Genomic DNA, 14,991 nt, shown 5'->3' on the forward strand with positions numbered 1-14,991 from the left:
AGTTTTCCGCGAATAGCAAAATGTACATAAAAGATTACCAACAAACTGGGATTAATTTTATTTTATTATTCGTGAAAAACTGTTTATAATACGATTTGATACATGATTTAGTAAAGCTCAAAACTGGTTCTAATCCACCGGATATTAATCGGTTTCGAAGCCATACTGGAATATGAATTATTGACCCATTGATATTATTAGGCCGAGCTTCTGAATGCTGCAAACGGTGCCGCTGGGGCTCTTAGTGTAAGTAGTTTTTTTATTTTATTTTGAGAGGTTGCGAGATTTTTAGATTTTTACTATCGCCTTATCCTTGTAGGATAGTAATAGGATGCGTGTCTGTTTCTGTGTCTCGTTGAAGATATATGATTTTTCTTTACAGTGAAGCTTCTTATATGTCCAGGGTAGTTTTATAACTACTCTGGGAGAGGGCACCTGACCCTCCCAAGGCCTTTTCCTCATTATTCATGATTAATGTTGTTTTAATTAAGGTGTTGCAAGCCCTGAGAGATGGGAAGCTTTTTACGTTGCTCAATCTTGATCCTATATATTTAAAGGTAAACTCTATTGAACTTTCTTTAATTTTGTTTCTTGTAGTTTTAAAGAAAATTGTTGGCCCAGAATTTTAGCTATGTTTTCAATTCATGCTAAGTATGGGGTTTCAAAAGAATTGAATTTTGATTGATTGCTTCATTAAGTTGAGTGTTTTAACGTTTTAACCACTAATTTGAAATTACAAAAGAGTAATTTTGTGTATTATCGTTGGGGATGTACATCAATTTATCGGCCATTGTCTCATCCCTTTAGATCTCTGGGTTTCTTAATGGTTTTAAAGGGATAGACAGACTATATGTTATTGTTCAATTAGGTGAAATACACCTTGCATATCTTTATTTTGCACACGGTAGCTCAAAAAAACAGTAAAAATGTTAAAAACAGATTGGTAAATAGATATTTCTTTTGAAGGGATCCGAGATATTACCCGCAGAAGGGGGTAGACAGATTAATAGTGCCATAAGCCGGGTAAACCTCACCATACCTGGCCTCAATATTGACCTGAAACAGTTCCTGGTTGACAGCAACCAGGTTGGGAACGCCAGAGGTAGGATATTATTGTTTTTGGAGGATTTTTTAAATTTAAAGTTATTACAATGCAATTGTTTAATAAGACCATAATTAGAAGCACTAAAAATTCATAGGACAAACAGACAAAATGAATAGTAGCGAAACCTTTCTGGATTATTCATAAAATATTTTTAATGTTTTTTATGCTGCTATCTTCAATAGCAGCCGAGAAAATCGCATTTCCTCAAATAGCGTTATGGACAGGCAAAATGAATTGTAGATTAGCTTCGCTACTATTAAGCGGTAAAGATGTTAAAATTTACTTATAGTTTAGATTTCTTTTAAAAATCTTATTTGTAGGCAAGTACCGCAATCATAAAGTTAGTGCCATTTTGTCCCGCAAGGTGGAGTGGGCCCTCAAGAATTCCAAGGGAAGGATAGAGGCGAACAAGGGAGAAGTGTTGATAGATTCGCTCCTACCAAACATTGCTCTGGGAACTCAGTGAGTATTTTTTATCAGTATGTCGATTCAGAAGCTTAATTCTGAATAACAAGATTTTATTATAAGAGTCAGAAAAAAAAAAAAATATAGAAATTTCTACATAGTATCTGTTCTCATAGTGGCGTGGCTGATTATTTGAACAAGGAAAAATATATCCAAAACATCGTGTATTTGATATTTTAGGTGTAAGAATGAAATATTATTGGAGAAAAGTGCTGTGCGTGCAAGAGTATTACAGTCAAGTCTTCTTAAATCTACTCTTGGCGTTTCTATTTATACAAGGTATTTTCTTAGGTTTATAGTCCCTTTCGTGGCAACGCCTATTAAAAGGCGTTTCTTCGTAGTTTCGCAGTAGCTTTTCTCGTATTGCTAGACCCTGCGAAGGGGTCTAACCCTGCGGTGCTATCACCTTATCTAATATAACCTAAACTAACCTATAAAAAGCCATTGTGAAAATACAAAACGCCCCTTAATAGGCGTTTTCGCGAAAGAGACTTTACCCTTTTCTTGTAATTTGTTTTGTACATTAGGCCAAAACCTATAAAATTTCCTATACTAGCCTAAGAGGGTTTCCTTAGCCTTACATAGATATAAAGTAATATGTAACATATATGAAACCCTAACTCATACGAGAGCCCAAGAAATGCTATAGGATTTGGCCCTTTGTATATTTAATATTACGTTTTATACGATTTTATTGTATTTGCAGCAAGAATAGATATTTTAGTGGATTTTATATTCTAAAGAAGTTCCAAATTATGCCTATTTAAGATTAAACCTTTTTTATCTTTGATAATTCCTGAATTTTCTAATGTTAATTTTAAATCAAAATACTTGTTTGCTTCTTGCATAACTTTTACTAAAATCTTTTAGTGCCAAAATAAAAATAAAGAATATCTAGTCATTTATCGCATCGTATTATAGACAGCTTTACGCGGATATTAAAATTTATGATCTTTATTTTAATATTCGTGGAAAATCACAAGACCGGTTTTAATCTAGCGGATGTTAAAAGGTTTTGAAGCCATACTGGAAAACTTTTTAATCTTCGTGGTTTGATTCAATAATGCTTTTTTTTCAGAGGAACTCCGACAAAAGATTTGTTAAACTTTGGATGGGTGAATACAGGGCTCACATTCTTTGGAGGGGTCAGGTTTAGTCTCGGACAACCTGTTTTTGGAAAATGCATAAATAAGGTAAATTAATTTTTTTTTCTATAGAATTTATCATCAAATTAAATTCTGTCTAAAATTAATTTTCTTTTGATCTTTTAAGAAGGAATGAAGATTAATAGCAATCCTGAAAAAAAAGGAGTTACCACTCACTCCAAACTTTTCATTTTCAGGGCCTCTAAAAAGGTTCAGAAAAAATCATAATTAGAAATCATTTCTAATTTCAGATGGAGACAAGATTTCCATTAAAAGTATCTGGGTATGCTAGAACCAGTCTTAGTGCTACTGTAGCTATCACAAGTGTTAAAATAGAGGTATTTATTAGTATTATTTATATTACAAAGTAGAACGATGTTTGTCTGTCTGTCTGTTTGTAGCATAGGATCTCGCTAACCGCTCAACCGATCGGGTTCTCCTTTACAGGGTAGCTTCTCATAGGTTTATAACTATTTTCTTGGGGGTGGGACACACCCAACCCTCCCAAAAAATTAAAAATATCCCCCAAAAAGAAAAGAAAAATTCTTTTTAAAACTAAAATTAAAATTAAACAAAATAAATTTCCCTCCCCCCCAATTTTTTTTTAATTTTCAGTGTCAGTGTCAGTGTTACTGAAGCTATTACAATTGGTAAAATAGAGCTATTTGCATAGCGAGGATTTTAAAACAACGGTTGTGAAATAAAAAAGTGTGTTCATTTATATATGTTTAGATGCGTCCTGTTACTGGAGAAATATTTCCAGAATTGAACCTTGGAGGAAACAATAACAACCAATACAAACCATCATACTTTCCCACTCAACATCAGGCATTTAAATATTTTAAATTCCATGTATACTTTTAAAAACATTTTCCAGTATGGCTTTGAAACCTCTTAATATCCGAAGGTTTAAATTGATATTTTTTTATTTTAATATCCGCGGAAAGCTGTCTCTAATTCGGTAGGATAAATAACTTTTATAACCTTTTCCATCCACCAAAAGAATTCTTAATTTTAAAAATAATTTTCTTTAATATTGGATGTTATCACTCTTGTTAAATGCTAAAATATTTGAATGTATGTTAACAGCACCAACAGTACCACAGCGGGGCACCCCATCATGTAACATATCATCGTCCTCCCCACCCACCTCCACAATATCATAATCAATATCATCACAATAATCAACAGCATTATAATCCTATTCATCGTTCAGGTGAAATTTTATTTTTTCTGATCTAGAATAAGTAGAAATCATTCTATTTTTTGTAAGTGATTTCTATAGCCTTATGCTATATTTGTTTTCGTCAGAATGGTTAAAAACAAAGACATCCAAGTTTTTTTTTGAGGGGTGTAAAATCAGAAGTTTCAAATGTTTAGGGGGGTTAATCTAATGTATTTTTTTTATTTTCGAAGGGTTAAACCAGGTGTTGGACGTCTATGGTTCAAAACCTGTTTGTATCCAGTGGAAATTAATCAGGAATGAAAATTTCATAATTTTAGGACAACACCATCACCAACATGGATATGGACAAGATGTTCCCTTCTTTGTTAATAATTATTTCCCATACAATATTAGCGGGGGAGGAGGTCTCCCCACCCTCCCATTCATGTTCCCTATCCCAAGAGACCTGCCTATTGGTGCTATAAGGTAATATATATTTCTCATAAAACCATATTATAATTACATGAATCCCATTTAATACAACTTACATCTATCTAATTATGAACTTTCTTTTAAATATGCTTTTTTATCATTATCCTCATATAAAAGAGGAATGATATCTGTCTAGATCGAAATAACTCGCTATTCGATGGACCACATAGGTTCTTCTTAATGGGGAAGCTTTTCATATATCGTATAATTATATCCCTTTTTTTAGGAGACCGATTATCTTTTGGGGCTCATATATTTGCTTGGATTACATAAAATATGTAAAATAAGTTTTATTAGCAGGTACTTGCCAGGGAAAAGAGATTGATATTCTGACAAACAATTCTAAAGGAAAATTTCCCCACAACCTAATTCCCCTTTTCCTCCCCTTCTTTCCTATACCTCTTCAGTTACATAAAAAAAATATACTTCCACAAACTTTAATTTCGTGATTTTTTTTGAATTGATTGTTAGAATAGCAACCCCTTGGTACTTGCAAGTTTGTGCCATTTCCAATGTTGATTGCTTTCCGAATTTACTTTTTATTTAATCTTTGTATTGTTTATATATGGAGCCTTATCTTAATGCTTCTACTAATCTTAGGCCCCACTTGGTGTTGGGATTTGATATCCAGTTACAGGGAACTATTTCTAAACTCAAAATAACCAATTTTGACCTCAGGTAGGCATTTCATATTCCAGAAGTTGATTTGATTTTTGTATAATCGCAAAAAATTAGCGCGCGAAATCGGTGTGAAAAATTTACCTGACTTGGATCTTAAAATCACAGCGATGCAACTGCCGCAGAGCCGATTTAGAAAGTGGCTCACATAATAGCGATCCTTAAATCAAATCTAAAACATTTTCTAGAAATTTCATTATATTCTATTAAACTTTAGTGGCTGTGAGATAAAACTTCTTGGTTTGAATCTATTTTCTTTCTGTGGATTTATAGGTAAATAAATTATTTTAACAAATAAATCATATAAATAATAATTTGAAAATTTTATCAAATAATGGGCAAAATTGTTGTAAAAGGTGAAAAAAACTTGTTTCTTAGAGGATAGAATCCGTTCCGAGTTGGATTCTCGAATTCGAAGAGGGTTTCCACTCTCCGCCACCCCAATCCTTAAACAAGTTAGAACTGCTATTAAAGACAGGTAAATATAAAAATCATCTACTTTAAAACCGTGATAAAAAATAAAATCTATTTTTTCCTTAATCCTTGAACAATATAAAAAAACAGATTAGTTCTGATATATACTTTTTACAGACGAATCCTTATATAGGAATTCTTACAAGGAATATATGATATTCGGCCCAATCCTCAAAACAGTTATTTAAAGATTTTTCCCCTTACTTTAAATGACCTATATTTGCCTAACACATTAATTTCCAAAGTATTTAAAAACTCAATAATTAAAAATGGTAAATATTCAAGTTATAAATTATCAATATTAAATAGTAACAAAGGTTTTATCTTTGAAAAAGTCCAGGCCCAAAATTGCAAATGCTTTACCTTAAAATTAATATTGAGACTTTTCTTCTTCTGTTCATCAAGAAAAATCAACTGATATTTTACAGAGTTGGAGACGAGATAGCCATACCAATAGATTTTGGCGGTGGAAACCGTCTGGCCCCGGTGGGTAAAGTGGCCGACAAAACCGGTCAACTTGTTAGCCTCAATGTTCAGGTATGTAAAAAGATTTTTTCTTTTTCTTCCGTAGCAATAAATAGATATAAGTGTTTCGTGATTTCAACTGATTTTTTTGGGGGTCTACCTTAGAATTTACCAATAGAAATAGCCCAAATCACAAAATATTTTTTCACACATTAATTCAGAGCTGGATCTTTAAATCGTTTATAGGTGATTTAAACCGGGGCGATTCATTCAGCGCGCCATCAAATTATTAAATACCAATCTTTAAATTGAAATGGCATGGGCGATTCAGCGTGGTCAGTTGCGCCGAACCGGCTTGGCAATGGTACTCAACTAGTGGCATTGCCGCGCTAAATCGGGGTGATTCATATTTAATAAATAAATATTTTTTTAAAATTAGTTTAATATTTTATTGCAAAACTATCGTGAAAACATTTTATAGTTATTTTTAAAATAAATTTTATATTTTTTTTTATATAAAACACCGTACTGACCCAGTTTAAGTTAAAAAATTATATCGGCACGTATCGATATTTTAGTGGGTGCGCAGGGGATTTAACAACACCGCGCCGAAAATCTTATAAAAATCCATGTTTTATAGGCGCGCTGTGGCTAACCACCAGCGCACCTACGGTTCACCTCTGAATCGCCCCGATTCAGCGCACTATAAAAACGATTTAAAGATCCAGCTCAGGTATCCTACAACTAAAGAAACAGAGCAAATGGAAAAAATTTTCCTTGTTTTTATTAATTTTAGCATTAACCCTCACAAGTTTATATTTTGTAGTTATTCCAACGCCTGGTGTCCTTCACACAAGAATTAGACAAAGTGGACGAATGAACCTGATAAATTATTAAGTTGATGCGCTCTCAAAACCGATTTTCTAAATTAAAAATGCAGGGGTGTATATTTCCTAACCTAGCTAAAATTAATTTCTACACCCCTCTCCATTTCTTTCTCCAATTTAAATAGAAAAAATTATTTCCTTTTTTTTTTAATTTCTCAACCCCTTCCCCTTTTTGGTGGAGTCTTGAAAAACATATACCCATGTAAAATGTTTCAACCATTAAGTGATATTTTTAGACTTAAGTTTTGTTAAAAATAATATTACCTTTTAAAAATACACTTACACCAAACATAGAAATTTTAAAATCTCATTTTCTCTAAAATAAAGTTTCAATTGTTAAACAAAAAGAATAATTTTTAGTCAATATTTTACAGCAAAAAAACTTTTTTATAATGAATAAAAATACCCATTACAATTGAAAACATAATATAATTTTTGTTAAATACTTTGTTTTATTTATAAATTATTAATACTGTTAAATAAATGTATGATTATTTTATGTTGTTATTTTCAATTTATTTTCTATCAATTTGACTTAAACAAGACCTTTTTTAAATTCAATATATAATTTTTCTTTAATTTCATGACCACATCCATAAAACAACGCTCAACAAACCAGACAACTGGACAAAAGATTCTGCGCTTATGTACCGTATCAAAGCCTAGCTATTCTAACCATCAATTCTACAAAAAGATAACGAAACCTTTGGAAGTAAGGTGGGAGCATATCTTGTTTTTGTCATGTAACTGAAGAGGGGTGGGTAAGAAGGGGAGGAAAAGGGGGTTGTGAGGAAATTTTCCTTTATAATTGTTTGTCTGAATTACATTCCCTTTTCCCTAGTAAGATAATACAACAATGTATAAATATTTAATAAAAATAGCATAATAATGGTTAAAATGAACGCTTTAATTTCTGCCAATTTTTAATAACTTTATGTCTTACAGTCGATATCATTATCACAGCTATCAATAATTCTGGATATATTCATAAAGTATAATATATAACTATATCCATATATATATATATTACCCTGTCCCGTTTTAGAAAAATTTTGTTAAAATTTTTGCCCCCTGCCATAATATGGTTGATTTATGCAAAATAATGACCCATGCAAAATATTTTTTCTGTAATGCAAAAATTGCGATGGTACAAGCACTGCAAAATTTTTAAAATTTGCAAAAAGACCTGTTTTTAAAGCTCTTGTACCATCTCAATTTTAAAGATTTTAAAAAAATTTCAATTCTAGTGTGTCAAAATAAACCTGAAATTTACCAAAAAAAATGGGGGCAGTCTCAATTCTAACATATGAAGGACAAAGGTGTAGCAAGTAATCTTTCAAAGTAAAAATTGCCAGATTTCATACATAAATAATAGGGTTTGGCCGGATTGGATGGATACAGATATCCGGCTGATCTATAATTCTGGACATCAAGTATTTAGGTTTATATTGACACACTAGAATTGAAATTTCATAAAAATCTTTAAAATTGAGATGAAACAAAAGCTTTAAAAACGGTCTTTTTGCAGATTTTAAAAAGTTTGTACCATCTCAATTTTAAAGATTTTTACGAAATTTCAATTCTAGTGTGTCAATATAACCCTAAATACTTGATATCCAGAATTATGAATCAGCAGGATATCTGTATCTATCGATTCCAGCCCAACCCCATTATTTATGTATGAAATCTGGCAATTTTTACTTTGGAAAATTACTTGCTACACCTTCTTCCATTATATGTTAGAATTGAGACTGCCCCAATTTTTTTTGGTAAATTTCAGGTTTATATAGACACACTAGAATTGAAATTTTGTAAAAATATTTAAAATTGAGATGGTACAAGAGCTTTAAAAACAGGTCTTTTTTGCAAATTTTAAAAACTTTGCAGTGCTTGTACCATCGCAATTTTTGCATTACAGAAAAAATATTTTGCATGGGTCAATATTTTGCATAAATCAACTATATTATGGCTGGGGGCAAAAATTTTAACAAAATTTTTCAAATCCGGGACAGGCTAATATATATGGATATTGATGAAGGGAATCAAAACAAAAAATCTGTTTCCTTTCTTATACAGAAGTAAAAATCACGTCTTTCTTAAAATGTTTCAGACATACAGACTTGTCAAATTATTTAGTAGATTCACTAATATAAATAGAAAAAAAGAAGTTTAGATACACTCGAGAAATCCATTCCAAAGGGACAGATAGACACAAACACTTACAGAGTAGCTCTGCTATCAAAAACACACAAGTTTGAATTATTCATATATTTTACATTTAACTCTCTGTAGTACTTCATTTTGTATAATATTTATTTAGAATATTTTCAATAATAATAAATAAAACTAAAACTGTATTTTAATCAAAACCTAAAATCACTAAATAATAATCACACAAATTTCTCCATTTAACCTTCTTATTAGGAACCTTTACTACTTTAATGAAGAACATTTTACACAAAGGCTGCAGTTTGCAAATTTTTGACTGGCGGAAAAATGGAGGCAAAATTGGTATTTTAAGAAAATTAGCATAGAAATATACAGGGGTGTTTATTTTGCACAAGATTCATTTTTCCTACTGCTGGACTCTATTATTTTTAGTACCCTTCAATTTATGCAATTTTTTACCTCTCCCACATTTTTTTATGTTTTTACCCCGAGGAGGGGAAAAAATGCAAAACAATTGTTTCATTAATCCTCTTCCTAATTATTTATAATCCCCATCCCCCCTTCAACAGGGGATTCCAACCAGAATATACACCCCTGGAAATATATGATATCAACTTAGTGCTTAGAATAATAATGGTTCCTAATTAAGATAAAATTAAGTATTATAAATAATCTAAAATCACAGAAACCGGGTAGAAACAGTAAATCTAATTATAATTGTAGGAAAGTATTACATAAATAAATAAATCTGAATCAGTAATTTATGCTATCACACAAAGTACCCTCTTGAGCACTGAAAACCCTCCCAACTATCTTATTTTGGAATTTGCCTAAAAAAATTAAATTTATTTCAAAATTTGGGGGAGGAGGGGGAAGGGCGGGCAGTGCTCATTCGGCCACTTGTGGGAACGCATTTAAAACATAATTCTTTAATGATTCAAAATATTAGCTTTAATAGACAAAAGGGATTTTTATTGACAAAAAATAATTATAATAAAACAAACTGGAAATATATAGTTTTAATCCCTTCTCCATGGCAAACTAAAATAAATTGCAACAACTCTTCTACAGGTCTTTCAGTTCTAATTTTTAATTTAGAAGTAATAAGTTTACATTTCATAGAAATATTTATCAATAATCTTTTTATACGTTTTGGATACTTTTATTTTGTGCTTTTAGCCCCATTAAAGTACACAATAATGGTAAAATCAAAGCTTGTTAAGAAAATAATATTTTTTTTGCAATTAGCATTTATATTGTAAGTATATTCTTTACTTTTTATAAACAGAAATATTTTACTTGAAATAAATTTTAGCTTTAGTATTTTTAAGCATAAAAAAGTTTTTTGATTGTGAATTTGGCATCTTAAAGCTATTTGTGGACCTATTATTGTTGGGTATAATTTCAGAAGGCACAAATAAATTTAGGCTTTAAACATAATATAGGGCTTAATTATCTTTGAAAATAAAAGCTCTAAATTTCAATTATAATTTTTTTAATACAATTTTAATAAGATTTTTTAAAGTTACAATTCTAAAAAAGCGTAGTTTGAGGACAGAAATCGTTTAAATTAAAGTATAACATATAATAATTCTTAATTTTATATAATAATTTATATTCTATAATTAAAATGATATAATAACTTATTTATATAATAATCCAAGTACTTAATAAAACTTAATCAAATCACAGATTCATAATATGCAAAATTAAATAGATATAAGTATTAAAAGCAAGATTAAATGAGCACAATATTATCAAAACAATCAGTTTTTCCCCAAATGAAATATCCCCTTTGTTCCCTTTATAAATACCTATTTTTTATGCGATGTAAGTATGTTTGAAACATTGAGTTGCTACTCTTATTTTGGTATTGTTTGTCAAATCAAATGGATATTGTCATCCTTGTTTTGTATAAAACTTGCTGTATACTTTTTAGATTACATAGACTTAAAATCACATGAATTTAATTATAAAAACATTTAACAAATCACAATATCTTGGTTTTAAAAATAATATTCTTAGACTAGATTTACTTTAGTGTAAACTGTAAATAGGCCCTCACATAATTGGGATAAGATAATTTTTCAGCGAGGCATGAGACATTGGACTGTATATTATACTGGTACCCAAAGTTTTATTCGTTGGCTAAAACCTTTGTTGACTTGAATTCTTGGTTAATTTGCAAAAACCTGCAGGTTCAAAACTTTTGCACAAATAATTCAAATTTATCGTCCATTGTCTTATCCCTTTATATCTCTAAATTTTCCTGTACTTTAAAGACTGAAGGCGGCAAAACAGCTGTGCATCAACACAACCCTAGTTCGTACTATGGTAAGACTGTCCCAACGCGACAACCATAAAAATATTCTGAAAAAAACTTAAGACTTAATAATGCATAAAAAGCGAACAAAAAGAATACTGTTAAGTTCATTTACATGAACTGTTACTTGTCTTAACTATTCCAGATTATTTGAAGGGATTGTAAAGCTGGTTTTAATGAAAGATATAAGCAATCCTAGCCATGAGAACCGTCTAGCCGTTTTGCCGTCGAAAGCATTAAGTTACAGAAAAAAAATATCTTAAGTATTTCTTTCTTTACTTTACCCAATTCTTATTGAGAAATTAATAAAACCTAACATTATATACATACTTAGATTAAAATCAAATGAACTTGGTCTTTAAATGGGGGTTATAGATTCATCTTGGCATTGAATTTCTTTGTAAGCTGAGGTAAATTAATTTTTCTACAATTCTAATAGCTTATATACAGATTTATGCATTTTATTTTATTCCTGTATCATTATTGTATTACAATTTAAGTATTATTACATTTGAGTACCTAAATAAAAATTTTAACTACATGATTTTGCCCACGTATGAGGTTTTAGAGCCTAGTACCTATATATTTTCAATGATAAAAGGAGATGGCTATCTGAATAAAATAAAGTTGTTTTAAGTTGATATTATGATGAAATAGAAGCGTAGAAAACATATTATTTCAACTGGTTTGAGTCTTATTGACTTTAATAAAGTAATTGACTCATATAACATAACTGATAAAAAAAAACTGATGGTCTATTAGCAAATACTACCATCTAATACGTGGATTTTTCTTGGAAAGTAATAAATATAATTGAGTAGTTCTGACTTTTATATAGAAGCCAAATCCCTTTAAATCCCTGAAATGTCATTCTAAAATATTATTCTGTAATGATTATCTATCCTAAACTCTTTATATTAAGAGATTGTTAGCTTAGTGAAAGAAAATATCACTGACTATGTAAAATGTAGGGACAGATAAACAAATTCTGGAAAATAAATAGCAGAACAAGACAAAAAAAGTTTATTCCTGTTATATTTATAGATTTTTAAACTATGACTACTTTTTCTATCCTTTCTAACTATTTATATTTTTCAGAAAAGTTATTTCCACCCCTGATTGTATTTATCGTACACAATATATTGTATGTTACGTACACAATTTTATGTTTTGTATATATGTTGTATACAATTTTATTGTATTTATTGTATATTTCTGTTTGTTCTGGAAGAATTTAGAAGATATCTGGGCACCTAAAATAAATATAAAGATTAAGATCTCTAGAAAAGGCAAGACCCACTACAGGACGTCGTCTGGGAGGGTATGGGTTCGAATCTCGAATCTAATGAGTATATTCAGTTATCTATGCTATAGCTGTATGTAAAAAATTATGATTCTCCAATTTTTAACGAGATACACAATTGAAAAATTAACTATTTTGGGGAAAAGATTGGTTTTCTAGACCTTTCACTAGGTAAAATGAAAAATAATGAAATAAGACAAAACACGGCCCGGTAGGGGGGTAATCCATTAGTTGGATGACTAAACCTGTTTCTAATTTGGCATTAAGTATAGCTCACCGATTCCACTCTTGTTTGTTCTTGTTATCCCAATAACCTCCCTGATAAGAAAAGATTGGCTTCCCACCGTTGCATTCATCAGGAACCTAAGAAAAAAATTAAATAATTTTTTGAGTCATATTTACATATGTATATGGTACAGGTTCCCTTCCCTCTTCATATCTATCTATCTATTACTGTGAGTACCAAGTAGGAGTATATGGTACAGGTTCTCTTCCCTCTTCATATCTATCTATCTATACCTGTGAGTACCAAGTAGGAGTATATGGTACAGGTTCCCTCCCCTCTTCATATCTATCTATCTATACCTGTGAGTACCAAGTAGGAGTATATGGTACAGCTTCCCTTCCCTCTTCATATCTATCTATCTATTACTGTGAGTACCAAGTAGGAGTATATGGTACAGGTTCCCTTCCCTCTTCATATCTATCTATCTATACCTTTGAGTAACAAGTAGGAGTATATGCTACAGGTTCCCTTCCCTCTTCATATCTATCTATCTATACCTGTGAGTACCAAGTAGGAGTATATGCTACAGGTTCCCCTCCCTCTTCATATATATCTATCTATACCTGTGAGTACCAAGTAGGAGTATATGCTACAGGTTCCCTTCCCTCTTCATATATATCTATCTATACCTGTGAGTACCAAGTAGGAGTATATGCTACAGGTTCCCTTCCCTCTTCATATATATCTATCTATACCTGTGAGTACCAAGTAGGAGTATATGCTACAGGTTCCCTTCTCTCTTCATATCTATCTATCTATACCTGTGAGTACCAAGTAGGAGTATATCAATGCTACAGGTTCCCTTCCCTCTTCATATCTATCTATCTATACCTGTGAGTACCAAGTAGGAGTATATGCAACAGGTTCCCTTCCCTCTTCATATATATCTATCTATACCTGTGAGTACCAAGTAGGAGTATATGCTACAGGTTCCCTTCCCTCTTGATGTGCAACTTCTGCGTCTAACTCTCGTTGTTTGCGCACAGCTCTTTGCTTCTCTTCTAGACGAACCTAAACAAGAGGGTGGTGATTGTTGTAGAGGTCTCGTAATCAGGGAAACTAAAAATCTTCAAATTGAACTAAATATTCATTTATAGCTTTGGCTTCCTTTAAAACAGATATTTCAAGGAACAATTGAAAAAATAACATATGTTTCTTTACCTCCAAATATTGGTATTTTTAGAAATATTTTACCATAATTTAGAGCACCTGAGCCTGAAATAAAGTGTACCTTTTCTGTATTGGCTTCATCCCACTGTCCGTTCTCCATGAGTCTCTGATCAGGTCTCCGCCTTGAATCTGTGGGGGCAACACCCTCCTCCATCTCGTTCAACTCACACGCAAATCTTGATAGAAAATTCATTAAAGGATTTTTAAAAACCAATAACATAACATTACTTATGATTAATTGTAATTGTTTTTTCTTCTATAAACTTACATAAACGTTATCATATGTATAATAATTGAATTTGAAATATACATACATACTTACATCTTATAGATTAGATGCACGTTGATCCAAGAACTCAAAAATAGACCTCTAACTTAAGTGGACAGCATAGTTTTGGACAATTTCAGTCAATCAAACAAGAGTTTAAAGTCTTTATCATAAGGCATGTTTTTTATAGAAAAAAATACAAGTATGGGACAGAAATATTGTAACCCGAGAAACAAACTCTTGCCTCTAAAATTCAGCTGAACTACAAAGAACTTTTAGATTTTGTATGATAATCTTTAGTTTATATTCTTCAGTATATAATCTATTTGTCTCCATAATAATTGAATGAATCGAAAAATTAGGGGAAAAGGGGGGGGGGGGGCGAAAGTGACACTTTTTGAAACCAAAACTAAAAGTCAACAAAGGAACTCAACTAAAAAAAAGAGTTACAGGTCTGAGATTTTGCATGGCAGTTGCTTTATATAGGTACAATATGGAACTGTGAAGAAACGGCGGCGCAACCGCCGAAAACCGCCGAATTTTTTTTTGCCTTTTCTGGGCGGTTTTCGGCGGTTGCGCCGCCGTTTCTTCACAGT

At 31.3% G+C, this 14,991-nt stretch overlaps 2 protein-coding genes across 3 annotated transcripts in view; one reads left to right on the forward strand and one right to left on the reverse strand.

Moving 5' to 3' along the window:
• Window positions 1–7,004, forward strand: part of LOC145314418 (uncharacterized) — a 29,285-nt gene extending 22,281 nt beyond the window's left edge. For both annotated transcript variants that reach the window (XM_080154313.1, XM_080154314.1), the window contains exons 13-27: window positions 202–246; window positions 492–557; window positions 967–1,102; window positions 1,426–1,567; window positions 1,751–1,849; window positions 2,649–2,763; window positions 2,967–3,053; window positions 3,448–3,543; window positions 3,805–3,931; window positions 4,219–4,366; window positions 4,973–5,050; window positions 5,268–5,323; window positions 5,429–5,528; window positions 5,953–6,061; window positions 6,816–7,004. In XM_080154313.1, the coding sequence (XP_080010439.1) occupies window positions 202–246; window positions 492–557; window positions 967–1,102; window positions 1,426–1,567; window positions 1,751–1,849; window positions 2,649–2,763; window positions 2,967–3,053; window positions 3,448–3,543; window positions 3,805–3,931; window positions 4,219–4,366; window positions 4,973–5,050; window positions 5,268–5,323; window positions 5,429–5,528; window positions 5,953–6,061; window positions 6,816–6,869 (1,458 nt within the window). In that variant the 3' untranslated portion in view covers window positions 6,870–7,004. The remainder of the gene's footprint in view (window positions 1–201; window positions 247–491; window positions 558–966; window positions 1,103–1,425; window positions 1,568–1,750; window positions 1,850–2,648; window positions 2,764–2,966; window positions 3,054–3,447; window positions 3,544–3,804; window positions 3,932–4,218; window positions 4,367–4,972; window positions 5,051–5,267; window positions 5,324–5,428; window positions 5,529–5,952; window positions 6,062–6,815) is intronic.
• Window positions 7,005–9,129: 2,125 nt separating this feature from the next.
• Window positions 9,130–14,991, reverse strand: part of Osbp (oxysterol binding protein) — a 28,921-nt gene continuing 23,059 nt past the window's right edge. The window contains exons 21-24 of the mRNA XM_080154316.1: window positions 14,189–14,303; window positions 13,855–13,968; window positions 12,949–13,034; window positions 9,130–12,621 (exon numbers count right to left, since the gene is read on the reverse strand). Coding sequence (XP_080010442.1) covers window positions 12,603–12,621; window positions 12,949–13,034; window positions 13,855–13,968; window positions 14,189–14,303 — 334 coding nt within the window. The 3' untranslated portion in view covers window positions 9,130–12,602. The remainder of the gene's footprint in view (window positions 12,622–12,948; window positions 13,035–13,854; window positions 13,969–14,188; window positions 14,304–14,991) is intronic.

Source organism: Acartia tonsa, chromosome 3 (genome assembly GCF_053477335.1).
Source record: "Acartia tonsa isolate MP-2025a chromosome 3, ASM5347733v1, whole genome shotgun sequence".
NCBI classification, from domain to species: domain Eukaryota; kingdom Metazoa; phylum Arthropoda; class Copepoda; order Calanoida; family Acartiidae; genus Acartia; species Acartia tonsa.